Source organism: Hylobates moloch, unplaced genomic scaffold (genome assembly GCF_009828535.3).
Source record: "Hylobates moloch isolate HMO894 unplaced genomic scaffold, HMol_V3 SCAFFOLD_1, whole genome shotgun sequence".
Classification (NCBI taxonomy): domain Eukaryota; kingdom Metazoa; phylum Chordata; class Mammalia; order Primates; family Hylobatidae; genus Hylobates; species Hylobates moloch.
The window spans coordinates 1035816-1050815 of record NW_026652276.1 but is presented as its reverse complement, the minus strand read 5'-3'; the positions used below and the strand labels follow the sequence as shown (position 1 = coordinate 1050815).

The 15000-nt window shown below is 60.5% G+C and overlaps 1 protein-coding gene across 1 annotated transcript in view; it reads left to right on the top strand.

The window, feature by feature from the left end:
* The first annotated feature begins 4150 nt into the window (after positions 1–4150).
* The window catches only part of CROCC2 (ciliary rootlet coiled-coil, rootletin family member 2), a 78118-nt gene continuing 67268 nt past the window's right edge, over positions 4151–15000 (top strand). Inside the window, exons 1-2 of the mRNA XM_032761645.1 lie at positions 4151–4228; positions 14795–14945. Of these exons, the coding sequence (XP_032617536.1) occupies positions 4151–4228; positions 14795–14945 (229 nt within the window). The remainder of the gene's footprint in view (positions 4229–14794; positions 14946–15000) is intronic.

Sequence of the window (15000 nt, the reverse complement as noted above, 5' to 3'; positions counted from 1 at the left end):
TGCAGGATGGGGTGGCACTTCCATGCCCTCTGAAGAAAGTTCATGTGCAGGGCAGCTCTGTGGAGAGGGTAGGCGGTGGACAGACTGTGGCGCCCTCTGTCCCAGCCTCACAGCCTCCAGGGCTGCCCGTCCTGCTGTAATCACTCTGGGATCTTTCCTGCCTTCCATCACTGTCTCAGCTCATTCAGTGACTCTGCACCCCCCGGGGCGAGCGTCTCCTCCTCAGAGCCAAGTCCACACCTGGCAGAGCAGACTGTCTGAGAGGACAGCCAGTGACTGCTCCAAAGGAGTGGCTCCGTGGCTCCCCGGGGCCGACCTGGTCACAGCCTCTTTGGGTTCTGTCCGAGGCACATCCCCTGCTGGTGCTAGACAGGAAAAGAGACCCATGGCCGGCTGTGTGGGTGCCTGGCGGCCAGAGTGTCTGTGCCTGCTCATCATCTGTTCATGTGTCCCCACGTGGGCCCAGCACAGCCAGGATTGGGGACTGTCCCCAAAGAGATAAGGCTGTAACTCCTTATCTCCTTGATAAGGAGATACAAGGTTATCCTTGATAAGGATAACAAGGTTTCCTGTTTCAAGGGAACAATGACAAAACCGGCGATGGTGTATCTACAGACAGGTGTTCCCCTGAGCCCAGGAGGGTTCTTCCTCAGCGTCCGAAACCAGGCAAGTCAGGCAGGACGAGGAGGACCACATCCAGAATGGCCATGGGTGCCGAATACTTTCCCCAGTCCCGGGGGAGGGAGGCGTGAGGTCCAGACAACAAGAGCTCAACCCCCATCAGGCTGTGGGTCAGGACTGGGCAGGGCCCCCCATGCCCTGCCCTCCCGAGAGCCCACCCCACAGAACGCCTGCACTCGAGGAGGACCCTCTATCCCATCCTCCACTGTCCCAGGACGTTCCCTGGGGGCCCAGCCAGGCTCCGGCCAAGGCCTACCCTGTGGGTTCTTCTTCTAGTCCAGCCATGGCCCTGGTCTGGGAGCCCCATAATGGACGCCCAGCAGTGAGGCCTTGGGAGGCATACACGGGGCTGGGCCGGCCCTCGTGTCCTGGAAAGGCGTCCTGGGGAGAATCCAGGCCTCCGCCGGCAGGCATGGGCCTTCCTGCACAGCCACGGAGGGGCAGGGTTAAGGGGGAGAAGCAGCAAAGGGGGAGAAGTGGCAAAGAAACGAGGGTGTGTCCGGTGGAGCAGCCGGGACCCCAAGGCTAAGAGGAGGTGGGCGGCAAGGAGGGCCTGCCTCGGGTCAGGGCCCCACCAAGAGGAGGGACCAACCTTCCTGGTTCACCAGGACTCTCCCAGGAAATCCCTCTTCCCTGGGCAAATCCTCCAGTGACTGAGGAAGAGGCGCGGGAGGACATCTGGGAAAACCATGGACTTGGAGCTGCGGCAGGCAGGGGAGGCTGAACTGCAGGCGGCCACGCCCACCCCAGGTGGCACAGAGGCTCCAGGCGATGCCCACCTGGACCGACAAAATCCCATCCTCACGTTTAGTCTCGTCCAGGGCAACTCCACAGCCAGAAGGAACTGTCTAAAACTCAGGCAGGCCGGGTGCGGTGGCTCACGCCTGTAATCCAGCACTTTGAGAGGCCAAGGCGGGAGGACTGCTTGAGGTCAGGAATTCAAGACCGGCCTGGTCAACATGGTGAAACCCCGTCTCTACTAAAAATACGAAAATAAGCTTGGCACGGTGGCGTGTGCCTGTAATCCCAGCTACTCCGGAGGCTGAGGCAGGAGAATCACTTGAACCTGGGGGGTGGAGTTCACTGGAGTGCAGTGAGCCGAAATAGCACCACTGCACACCAGTCTGGGAGATAGAGTGAGACTCCATCTCAAAAATCAATAAATAAATAAAAATAAAATTAAGCACAGATGGGAGCCCCTGCCCACCAGCCCTCCTGAAAGCCGTCACCTGCAGAAGCCACAGGGGGTGCCTCCACCCGGCTGGGCCCAGCGCAGGTCACCTTCGGCCTGGATGTACGGTTTCAGGTCAGGGCGTCTCTCCAACACCCCCACTCAGGGCACCGGGCCGCCCCTGAACATGAGCATCTATGTCAGGACTGACACAGGACTTGCTTCTGGCCTGTGAGGTCTTATCTCCACCTATCCAAGAGGCCCGCATGGGAGATGACGCCAGCCTCCCAGCCACTCCCCACCGACGCCAGCCTCCCAGCCACTCCCCACCGACGCCAGCCTCCCAGCCACTCCCCACCGTCCACAGGTCCACATGGATGCCCGTTCCTCACTCCACCCGCCCTGCCCCCAGCAGGAACTCTCACCAGAGGCCAAGGCCACACCCTCTAAGCCCTGACCCACCTCAGGGGAGTTCAGCGGAGCCCCAGCAGGAAACGCTGCCCTCCCCGCTCAGGCTGAGGCATCGAGGGCAGGACTCTCCATGGCCACAGGGCCTCCCAGGACTCTGAGGGTGGGCGACCAGTAGTCTTGGGTCCCTGGGGGATCCGGAGGCTGCTCAGGGAGGGGCCCGGCCCATGGAGTGGGGGTCCTCAGTCTGGACCTGGAGCCAGAGGTCATGCTTGGGCCAGAAGCACGAGGCTCAGAAGGACTGACCAGGCCCCTAGCACCCCAGGGACTGTCCAGTGAAGCCCAGCCCGGATGTCCATGGGGCTATGTCTGGCCAGAGAGCCTGGCCTGTCCCTGCAGGGTCACCCTGGAGGTTGTCCTCAGGAGTGGGGGTGAACAGCGCACAAGCGTTTCTCTGGGAGGGCTCCTTTGGAGTACAGGTGCCTCTGCTTCTTGAATTTCGCCTCCGAGGAGGTGGCCTGGGCCCTCAGGCCCTCTCTCAGCAGCCCCAGGGACAAACATGCTGGTCCCCTAAGTCGGCATCCACCTCCACTGCCCGGGCCACTGTGGTCTTGCTGAGCAGGCTGCCTCCCAGTCTCCTGGGCTGGCTCCAAAAACCTGGATCTCTGAGAGACTCGGAGATGTACCCATCCCCAGAGGACGCTGAACAGGGCAGCCTTTCATGGGAGGGCAGCCACTCCTGCTGCAGGGCCCACCTCTGTGGCTGTCCCTTCCCCAGAGGGACTCCTGCCAGCATCAGCTCAAGGAGGTCCCAGCTCAGAGTGAGGAGCCCTAGAGGGAGTTGAATGGGGCAGAAACGCTGGCACCCACAGGGAGTGGAATGGGGCAGAAACGCTGGCATGGCTGCCTGCCAGGCACCTGACTTCATCTGAGGCCCCCGGAGGCCCAGGCTCCGAGCCACAGAGCTCTGCGTCTGCAGGGACAGCCGGCCTGGAGGTGGCAGGCATGGCCCTACTTCCCTCCCATTGCCTCACCTATGGGAAGCTGCCGTGCCCTGGCATCCGGACAGCCCCTGGGATGGGAAGCCGTGGGCAAGCTCTGCAGACCCTCCACCACGCATGCTGACCAGGACCTGCTCCCCCTCGGACAGGGTGGCTGGCAGTCCTTTCCGGTTCCAGAGGGTGGGAAACAGTGCAGCTTCCCGGGGCAAGGGTGGACCCATGGGCGGGTAACTCTGAAGGGCTCTAGCGGGAGTCAGACTCCAGAAGGACTCACAGGTACAAGGCCCGGAAGACGAGCTTCCTTTGCCCCTCAGGCAGGCAGCATCCCTCTCCAGGCCTCAGTCCACCACCTGTGACGACCACTGTGTTCTTTGACAAATGTTTTTTAAAAGTCATAGTTATAGTTCATGAGTCCAGATCAAGGAAGACCAGTGATCTGCGTGCTGCCTCTGCCTGCCGTGTGTCCAGCAAGCACACGGCTCCCCCTGGAGCGAATGTGGGAGGGGGTGTCTGGGGGAAAGGCCAGCCCCTCCCAGGTGCCGTTGCTCAGGTAGACAGTTTCTCCCAGGGCGTTCCGGGTCTCCAGGGAAAACTGCTTCCAGCCAACAGCGTTCCTTTGTCCCCATAGCAGCAGGGTCCTGCACTCCTGTTTCCAGGGAAACCCAGCTCTCAGCGTCCCAGTTGCCACAGCAACACCTACGGGCTCAGCTGGCCATACTGTCTTACCCACAGGGTGAGGGCAGCTGGGTGCCCAGGCTGGGGACACAGGACTGCAGAGCCAGGTGCCACACAGGTGTGGGGTCCGTGCACCAAGGAAGACCCTGGCCAGTTGGAGACTTGCCAGGTAGCAGAGCCCGGCCTTCTCTGGGGTCCTGCACTCTGGGCTGCAATGAGCTCTGCCTCCAGTGAGCCTGGCAATGGGGACGCCTCCCAACAGCCCCTACTGGGGCTGGACACCGTGATCCAGGTCAGTGGGGTGGTCACTTCCCTGCACCCTCCTGAGAGCAGATTGCCAGGGCTCTTTGGAAGGGACGCGGCACAGAGAGGGGGTGGCAAGGAGGCACCTTCCTGGCTCCCGGGGCACTTTGCACTTGCTCATGTGTTTGCCTTGAGCGTGCAGCCAGTCACGGATGCAAGCAGGCACACCTGCACGCACACACAGGCAGCCTTCAGCCAGGAGAGAGAGCCTGGGGAGAGAGAGTCCGGCGCCGCTGCTGGCTGTGGACGTTCAGGTGGCCAGCATCCCTGGCAGCCACAGGTTTGCAGGCTGCACACTGGGGTGGGGATGGCTAGACGCCCTCGGCGCTGACATTCTGGGACCTCGTTGACTGCCCTTCCATGGCAAAGTGTGGGGGCCAGCAGGGCCTCTCTGGGGTGGTGTTCCCATTGCTGCACATTTGTGAGAGGCTGTGGCTTAGCCCTAGTGTCTATTCTGTGGCTTCCAGATGTTCTGGTTCTGTCTTCATAGCACCTGGTGCATGACAACAGTGGCTGGGAATTGTCCCGTGTCCCTCTCCCCTTGCCTCCCTACTTCCCAGAGCCCACCTAGAGACCAGCCTGCAGTCCCACCTCAGACATCCCTCCTCCCTGCACTGCCGTCACCTGCTGCTGACCACCGCAGCCAGGCCGCCCCACCTCCAACGGACCCCTTGGGATCGCAGGGAACCCCTGACGAACTGGCGTACTCAAGGTTGCTTGTTAACCCAGCTCTCAGCATCTCAGAACTATGCCACGGCAGGCTGACATGGCCCTATCCAAACAATACGGGTCACCTGAAAAGAGAAATGGCCACAGCTGGTGCAGGTGACCGAGTGACAGGGTAGATGCAGGGTTTGCTCACACACAGGGCCACACGAGGACTCGAGGGAAGGGTATTTGAATCAGGTGATGCAACAAGACAATGAGGTGCCGTGGGGTGACCTCTACCTCCTCCACCTGGAGCCCCGCCAGCTCTGCCTGGGTGTCAGCTCCGTGAGTTCTAAGAGCAGCGCTGGTGAATGGAGGCTGGAGACCTGGCACACTACATTTACAGGACACTTGCAGCCCTGTGAGGATTCTCATCCCCTCGGATGTCAGGAAAGCTGAGGCTTAAGGGTTGGAGGGAGCTGCTGTGGTTAGCGGCTGGTCTGAGGGGGAAACCCAGGCCAGTGCTGACATCAAGCAGGGGCATGAGCGCTGTGCAAATGTAGCTGAGAGATGCTTTGCTTTGCCTGCCCCCAAATTCCCACTGTCCCCGGGAAACTCATCCGGAGGCCACGCAGGCCCCAGCGAAGTCAGCTCTGCCCGCCCTGCCGACACCTGTTATTTTCGCTGTAGTGATTAAGATCTTGATGCCATTACCCCAGAGTGAGCAGGCAGGCAGGCACCAGACACTCAGATCAGCTGTCCAGATGGGCGGCAGAACCGTAGGGACCCTCCACCCTCCAGCTACAGCCTGGGAGACTGCAGGGCCTGAGGAAGGCTGTGGCTTGAGGATGCAGGAGGCTCCCCCGTGACCAGGGGTGGTGGCTCTGGATGGATGGTGAACACGCTCCCAGGCCCGGAGGAGCCTCTCTGACATCCCTCTTCCTCCGGCCACAGCTGCTCTCCCCTCCTTTGGAAGCCCCCCCACAACCTCTGCACAGCACCTCAGAATGCCCCCACCCCAGAGCTGGAACTGGATGTAAAGGGGCAGGCTTGGAAACTCTCGTCCTCTGTCCCTGGGGTAAGCAAGTCGGACTTGGGGAGCGCAAAGCCCCCTGAAATTACCCGTGAAGTGGGGGCATCTGTGGCTGCCTCGAGGGGTGGGGTGTGCCCTTCCTCGGAATCTCCAACACCCAGACCCGCAGCTGATGGAGAAGCGCGGCGCAGGGTCCCGGACGAGGAACCCAGCACAGGAAGCCCAGTCCCCTCAGAGCTGGGGGGTCCTCAGACTCCGGTTCCTTGGCTTGAGTTTTGATTTGTGCTATTTTTCTAGGAAATTGTCCATTACATCTAAATTTTCAAGTTTATTGGCAAAAGTTCTTCACAATATCTTCTTCCTGTCTTTTGGATGTCTGCAGGATCCGTGGGGTAACCAGCTGTCCCTCTTTGCTGGGGGGCTCGAGACAGGCGAGACAGGGATTTCCCAGGACTCCAGACAGCCTTGGGTCCAGAACCCCAGTCCTGGGCACAGTGGGGAGGAAGTGGTTGCCCCGAAGTGGCATCCCATTTCTCGTTTCTGATACTAGCCACGTACCGATCCTCCTCATAGTATTCTTATCTCGTGTTTCATTAACCTACATATGCATTCTTCCTTTAACCTACATATGCATTCTTCCTTTAACCTACATATGCATTCTTCCTTTGCTTTCAGTTTCTCTGAGTTTGTTCTTCATCTCACTTCTGGAAATATGTGCTTGACTCATTGATTGTTCAGCCTTTTCAAAAATTTCTTTTTTTTCTGGCCAGACGCAGTGGCTCACACCTGTAATCCCAGCACTTTGGGAGGCTAAGGCGGGCGGATCACTTGAGGTCAGGAGTTTGAGACCAGCCTGGCCAACATGGTGAAACCCCGTCTCTACTGAAAATACAAAAATTAGCCAGGCATGATGGCAGGCACCTGTAATCCCAGCTACTCAGGAGGCTGAGGCAGGAGAATCGCTTGAACCCAGGAGGCAGAGGTGACAGTGAGCCAAGATCGCGCCGCTGTACTCCAGCCTGGGAGACAGAGCGAGACCCTGTCTCAAAAAAATAAAATGAAATAAACTTTTTAAAAAATAAAAATTTCATTTTTCTTTAAATTGTGGGAAAATATACATAACATAAAACTGACCATTTTAACCATTTTTAGGAACAATTCTGTAGCACTGAGCACATTCACAGCGTTGAACAACCATCACCACCATCCATGTCCAGAACTTTTTTTTTTTTAAGACAGAGTCGTTCTCTGTCGCCCAGGCTGGAGTGCAGTGGTGCGATCTCGGCTCACTGCAACCTCGCCCTCCCATCTTCAAGCAATTCTCGTGCTTTAGCCTCCCCAGTAACTGGGACTACAGGCACACGCCACCATGCCCAGTTATTTTTTGTATTTTCAGTGGAGACGAGGTTTCGCCATGGTGGCCAGGAGGGTCTCGAACTCCTGACCTCAAGTGATGTGCCCGCCTCAACCTCCCAAAGTGCTGGAATTACAGGTGTAAGCCACCACACCCGGCCCCAGAACTTTCACCTTCCCAAACTGAGACTCTGCCCCATTCCCCCCTCTCCCAGCCGCCGCCATCCTACTCTCTGTCTCTATGAACTTGGTGACTCTAGCAGCCTTGTCTAAGTGCATCAGATGTATTTGTCCCTTCGTGGCTGGCTTATTTCACTGAGCATTACGCCCTCGAGGTCCACTCATGTTGTAGCAGGCGACGGCATTTCCTTCCTTTTTAAGGCTGAGTAATATTCTACTCATGGAGGGACCACACTCTGTTTATTCATTCATCTCTGAATGGACGCCTGGGTGGCTTCTGCCTGTCGGCCGCTGTGAAAATGCTGCTGTGAACCTCGGGGCACAAATATTTCTTCGAGCCTCCGCTTTCAATTCTTTCGGGCAGATGCCCAGAAGCGGATGGCTGGACCACGCAGAGAGTCTACATTTAACTTTGTGGAGACCCATCATGCCGTCTTCCATAGTAACCGCACCGTCTTACCCTCCCACTTCTTTTCCTCTCTAACGTACGCACTTCCTCCAAGCAAGGCTTATCTGTCTGAAGTGTTGTTACTCACACCACTTTTAACACCAAATGTGTGGGTTTCTCCTGACACCAGCCAATTCTCCACCTCTCTGGACACCAACTAGCTGTCCTACAATTCAATCCAGTTTGGACCCTAACCATCCAGAGCTGGCACAGAACCACAGTTTAAGGACTCAGTCCCATACAGCTGCCCCACCTCAGATGCCAATCACAAGTCCTGGGCCTCCCATATTCTCTCTGACTGCCTGTTAATTAGGGGTTCTTACAACTCCCTGCGCCACTTGATAATTTGCTGGAACAGCTCACAGAACTCTGGAAGTGACTTTCCCATTTGATTACTGGTTTATTATAAAGGACACAACTCAGGACTAGCCTGAAGGAGAGGTGCCCAGGTCAAGGTACAGGGGGCAGGTACGGAGCCTCCAGGCCCCTGGGCACCCCAACCACCCACAGCACTGCCTTGTGTTCAGCAGCCTGGCCTGCCCAGCCCTGTGGTTTAGGGTTTCTATGGAACCTTCATTAAGTAGGCAAAATTCATCAAATCATTGGCCGTTGGGGATCAGCTCCAGAGACAGCTCCTCTCCCCTCCCCAGATGTCGGGGTGTGGGGCTGAAAGCACCAATGCTCTAATCGTGCCGTGGTCTTTCTGTTAACCAGCCCCTACTTTGCAGCTATCCAGGGGCCCTGGCCATCAGTCATCTCACAGGCCAACAAAAGACACGCTTATCACTCAGGAGATCCCAAGGACCCAAGTCTAGAGTCCCCACCACAGGACAGGAGCGGTGGATGGTTTCCAAGTAGCCAGGCCATGGTGCCCGTCACCGAGCTCCACACTGTCACAAGCAAGCCAGAGGCAGATGCTCAGCCCATCTCCAAACCTCCCAGGCCGCATCCAGGCCCTGTCAGGCACAGCCAGGGCCACTGTGCTAACGACACGGGCCCATCCTCCCGCTCAGGAAACCCCACTAGCCCCGTGGTCCAAGGACCACGTCCCAGAATCCTCCACAGAACATTCGAGGCCCTCACAGTCTGGCTCCAGGATCCTCCTCTGCCCCACTCACCCCCATCCCTGCTGCCCCTCCTCCAGGCCCTGCACAGACTCCTGGAGGTGCACCCCTCCACCTTTGCTTCCACAGCTCCCTCCACATGGACACAGTGCCCGGGCTCTCTAGCTGATGGGTTCTTTCTTATCCCACCTCCCCCAGGAAGCCTGCGTGGGCACCAGGGACACAGGGACAAACAGGAAAGACAGGGTCCTTGCCCTCCTCGAGTTCCTTGTTCTGATTCATTTTGCCGTTGGTGATTCCGACCTCAGGCAGTTCCAGCTGAGCTCTCAGTCTTCCAAGCAGTGCGCTGCGTCTGAGCCTGTCTGTGTGCCAAGCATTGTGTTGGGGGCATAGAAGGAAATGAGAAGTTGTCTCTCCCCATCCACAATCCCTGCCTCAATGCCTGGTCGGCCGGGGTCCTGCCTGCAGGGGTGGCCTAGATTTATCATCACCTGAGGAGCAAACTGACACCCACAGAGCCATGTTCCGTGATGCCCAGGCCCAGAGTGTGCTCCACAAACACAGAGACTTAAGCTGAGCAATTGCTGAAATACAGCATTTTGGAGGCCAGGTGTTAGCCCAGGCACAGAGAAGCTCTTTTTCCTAAGGAAATGGAGCCTGGCGGGAGGCCACCCAGCCCAAGGCCCTCTCTGCGGCGGGCCGGGCTGCGGAAGGACGGCAAGCAGACGTCCGGTGGCTGGACTTGGCCGGAGGCCCTGTCTTCAGATGTGTTCTTCAAGCTGTGCCTGCTCCTGGCAAGGCCAGACTTCCCCACCCAGGGATGCTGGGAGGGCCATGGAGGGGCCGGGAGAGAAAGGCAGCAGCCGCAGCATGGCTGGGCTCAGACCCAGGAGGAAAGGGGCTGCTGCCCGGCCCAGAAGCTGCGTGGTTCCCTGCCCTTTGCTCAGGCTGGGGAGGGGGCACACAGGGGAGGAGAACTGCAGCGGAGCCAAGTCCAGACACTGCCGCTGGGAAGGCTCATCAGTGACCACCCTTGTGCGTAAGTGGGGGCCCAAGGCTGGGATCCCGGTCCTAACGCTGCTGCTAAGCAGGTGCCCTTGAGCAAGTCTCAGAGGTGCCAAGCCTCACCCTCCTCACCCATTAAGGCGGAGGCCAGAAGCCTCCAATGCAGGTCAGGACAATGGATGTGAAAATGTTTGCAAGTGGAGAGCGCGGAGAACCCTGCGGGCCGATGCTGGCGTGCGCCTTCACTCTCGTGGACACACATCTTTCATTTTCCACTGATCACTGGTCCCTGATGCCGTCCAAACCCCCAGCCCCAGCCTCCGTTCTACAAGAGCAAGACCTGGCAGCCCCCTGCAGCGCTCCTCGCGGCCACACGGGTGCACTGTTGGAGCTCAGGGAAGGCACCCTCCACCCTCTGGCTGGGAGCTGCCTCCATCCCACCCCTCACTCAGGAGGTTCGCCTTCCACCCCACCCTTCACTCAGGGTTCCACCCCTCAATGAGGGTGACCCAGGCTGACCGAGGAGCCTGCTGGGGGGTGGGCGGGGGTCCCGATGAACATGCTCCCCCTCTCCGTCCCCCTCCTGCCCCCAGCTCAGGCAGCTGTCCAAGCAGGACGGGATGACAGGGGTGGTGGGGCTGCTGAAGGCTGGTGGGGCCAGTGACCCTTGGGTCTGAGCTTCAGCAGACCCCTGACCGTGCCTGCTTCAAGTGGCTTTGACAAGGGTGTCAGGGATTTCCCTCCAAGGCTTCTGACCCCTGACAGCATCTCCAAGGTCATGCCCCAGGTGCAGGGGTGGGAATCAGCACAAGAGTGTGGCCTTCAGATAAAGCCAAGACTCTGGTTTTTCGGTGCAGACCTAGAGTCCCTGCGCCCTCCCTGCAGGCGGAAGACTTTTGCAGGCAGTACAGGCTGGCAGGTGCGCTCTGACTCCACCCCACCCCAGTGGAGAGCTGGGGTCGTTTCCCTGGCCTCAGTTTCCCTATCTGCAGCATGGAGTATGATAAGGTGACCTCCCGGCCCCCCATTCCAGGATCTTGGCCAAGACCCTGGAATGGGGAAGGGGTGTAAGAGGAGAGGCCCTGGCAGCAGCCCTGAAACCTCCGGTCCCCAGCAAGTGCCAAAGTGCAGGTGGGACCCTGGATCCACAGGAGGGTTCTGATTCCATCAGAGGGTGGGAGGTCATTTGCCTCCCGGCAAGATTCCAGCAGCTTGCATTTCCCAGAGGCTGGTGGCCAGTTGGGGGCAGGCAGCTGAGGCCATACGTGGTCCATCCACTGCACCCTCACAGAGCCCCAGCCCCCAGCCCTGGGATCCAGGAGGGCCTGGATGGCCAACGCTCCCATTTCACAGATGGGGACATGAGGTGGGGGGAAACACACCCACGGTCTCTGTTTATTGGTGGCATAGCAAGGACCCCAGTCCAACTCTTTTAGAGGGGAGCTCTGCTCTGACCCTGCAGAGGCAGAGATATGGGGAGCCCACATTTCCCCCAAGGTTCGGCTGTCCCTCTCCACACAACCAAATGGGGTGGCGCAGCAGTGAGGACCCGCTGGTTCTCCGTGCTGGGCCACCCCCCCTCAGGGCCAGGATCGGGTTGAGTGGGCCAGTTACCCCTAGGGTAGCTCCATGCAGGGGCTGTGACCTCCCTGGGGTCTTTAATGCAGGTTGAGCTGAAGAGGGTGCTGGGGGCAGGAGGAAGAGATAAGGGCAGGGCTCAACTGTGAGTCTGGAGCCTTAGGGGAAAGTGACCTCCAGCCCTGGTGTTCCCTCCCACCGCGAGGCCTTCTAGAATACAAACCTCCAGCGGACGCTGGGCCACAGCCTGGGCCCACCCCGCAGAGGCCCCAGGCGGGAAAACGGCAGGCCCAGAAGGACCCACAGGTCGCGGAGGGGACGCCCTGCCCGGACCCGCTGGCGCAGGTGGCAGCGCAGAGCCCCCGGGAGGGGCCTGGGGAGTGGGCGGTGCAGACCCTCAGGACCACCCTGGAGCCGTGGGGAAGAAAGCAGCCTCGGCGGGGTCCTAAGCGCTTAGGTTGGCGGCACAGGCCTCCGGACACGCCGACCCCCACCTTCCCTTCCTTCCCCTCCCCTCCCATCCCTGCCTCTCCCCTGCTCGCTCCTTCCCTCAGCCCTTCTCTCCTCCGGGTGGTTCCATGGGGGCGGCGCTGCCCTCACACTCCAAAGTCTCGCCCACTCTACGCCCCCTGCGCCCCCCTCTGCGTCCCCCTGAGCCCCCCTGCTCGCCCCCTACTTCCCCGGCGCCCCCTTCTGCGTCCCCCGCCCCCCTGCACGACCCCTGCGTCCCCCACGCCCCCCTCTGCGCTCCCCCTGTGCCCCCGCGCCCCCTGCGCTCCCCGCTCCCCCCAGCGCCCCCTCCTCGCCCCCTGCGCCCCCTGCGCTCCCCCCGCACTCCCCGCGCCCCCCTCTGGCTCCAGCTGGGCCGTGGCCCATTGCAGGCACCCGTCCACAGATGGAACCCATTACGCCCCAGCGCCTCTCGGGACGTCCCGCTAATAAGTGACCCTCTGTAAATGTTAGGAATGAGTCAAGTTTACGCCGCGCTGCAGCCTTCCCGTTAGCGGGTGGCGCCGCCGATGCCCGGGGGAGCGCAGGGCGGGAGCTGCTGAGCAGGCGGAGGGAGGGCGGGGCAGAGCCCTTCCCGGCCTGGGGGTGTTGAGAGGAGCCTGATGGTCTCTGATCAAGGAGCCTGGGGTGCCTCTTGCCACCCTGCTGGGCCTCCGTTCTCCGCTGTGCAAAATAACGGGTTTAGAACAGAATGGCTGAGCCCCTTCCAGCAGCTCTCCTCCTGGTTGGTGGTCTTGGCACCTGGGTCCCAGCTGGGCCCAGGAGGAGGAGCAGGGACTTCCCTCTCCCTCCCCCACCGGGCTGCTGCTCCCAAGGGGGGCCCATTACTCCCTCCAGAAGAAGAGGCAATGGGGGAACCTGCAGTGAAGGCCTCCTAAGACCTCCCAGGGGACTGAGAGGCAGACCCTGGTGCACGGGCTGTCGGGAGGATGGCGGGCTGGCCCCAGACCTCAGCTGATAATGGGGAGGCGTTTGCTGAGTGGCTGCCCTTCACAGGGCAGCAGGATCAGAACAGGGCCTCTCCAGGCACCATGCTGAGCCTGGGTCTGCTGTGGCTCTCCAACCCCTGCGAGGGGGGCCGCGATCTTTGGGGTGCAGATGGAGGAGGAGGCCTGTGTCCAGGGAGCATCGAGATAGCTGGACAGCATGTACCAGGTGCAGAAGGCCTGGCTGAGGTTGGGAGGAGGGCCAGGGTGGGGGAGCAGGGCACAGCCACCAGCCCAGGCCTGAGGTCAGAGTCCGGGGACGCAAGCAGGGTCTCAGGGAGGGCCAAGAGATGGGAGGCAGGAGGCAGCTCGGTGGTCACCCACGAGGACCCTGGTCAGGAGGAAGATCCAGGAGGCACAAGGTGGGGGAGCTGCTCTGCAGACCCTAGGGAGAGGGGTCCTCCGTGCTGGTGTGGGAGCTAGGCAAGGAGGACTTGGGCAGACTCTAGGGTGCCATGCTGGAGAGCCCCTAGGAGTGGACATCCCATCCCAGCTTCCCCTGGCAAGCATCTGGTCACCCTTTAGTAGTTAATTCACTGCCTGAAATTCAGATATCCTTAAGGCAGCAGGCCGTGGATAGCTGCGGCCTTGCATATTCCTTAAGGCAGCAGGCCGGGGACAGCTGTGGCCTTGCGTATTCCTGCGGGATCCTGCCTGGGCTTCTGCTGGTTTGGCACAGGCTGCCTGTGTGTCCTGCCCACAGTCAGTAATCTATTCCACCTGGCAGGAGTCCCCTGCCCTGGGGTCCCGGCCCTCCCCAAGCTGTGCCCCTGCCCGGCAAAATGCCATTAGAGCCCAAGACCCTCAAAACCAGGCTGGGGTACCCAGGACATGCAGGTGCTCCTGGGGCAGAAGGGCAGTCACTCAGCAAACACCTCCCGAGTGTGAGCCCAGGTCCTGGGCCTTCCTGCCCACTTCTGGGCCTATTGGAGCCTCTTTCCTGGCAGTTGGCTTTCGTGAAGGACCCACCTGGGAAGGAAGGCTGTCCTCGCTGTCCTCGCTGTCCTCGCTGCCCTCGCTGCCCCGGCCCACGCAGCCCTCTGAGAGCAGCCTGAGGATGGGAGTCCCAGACTCCGCCCAGAATTCACAGCCATGGGAGGAGAGGGCTCCACGGGCCCTGCTCATCCTCGGAGCCTCGAGCGTGCAGCCCCGGGCCTGCCCACCCTCCCGATGGACCGAGCCTGTGGAGGGCAGTGGGCAGCTGAGCAGAGAAGCATGGGTTCAGCCTCAGCCTTCTGACCCATCCTCAGCCCCCCCCCCCCCCCCCCCCCACCACACACACTGGGCTCTGTGACTGCTGCGTGGGATCTAGGTCCCTCCTCTGGCCCCACCGTGCAAACAAGCTGTGAGACCACCTGCTCCAGGTGGGCGAGGATGTTGGGTTTCTTGTGGAGCAGAGGCAAAGGAACCTGCCTGTCAGCATCCCCTAGGTGACTGGCGACCGCTTAGCCAGCACTCAGCCCAGCCCCCACCAAGACAGGGCAGAGCCCCAAGCACAGTACCTGCCCCTGCTGACCTCGGCTGGGTGTGGTCCTCCTCTCCAGAACCTGGGGACAGGCGCAGCCCCACTCCACAGGTGGAGAGCCAAGGCATGCGCCTGAGTGACCTGCCCAGCCTCGCCCTGTCCTCTCCAGGGCACTCTGCTGCCTTGGGGTGGCCCTGTGGTGGCTCCCATTCAGTGGGATCGTAGAGGGTGCCTGGCAGCTGTTGGGGGCTGCCATCTCCAGGTATCTCTGGGGGTGTCTTTCAGAGACTGGAGGACACCATTCTGAGTCCCACAGCCAGCAGGGAAGACCGGGCGCTGACCGTGCGTGGGGAAGGCCGGCAGGCCTCGCCCACCCCCTTGCCCACCCGCATCCGTGAGATCGTGGCCGGCAGCCTGAGTGAGGAGCCACCCCAAGGTGATGGTGTGGGGGACAGTCCTGGGCCCGGGGCTGGCCAAGGTGACGGCGTGGG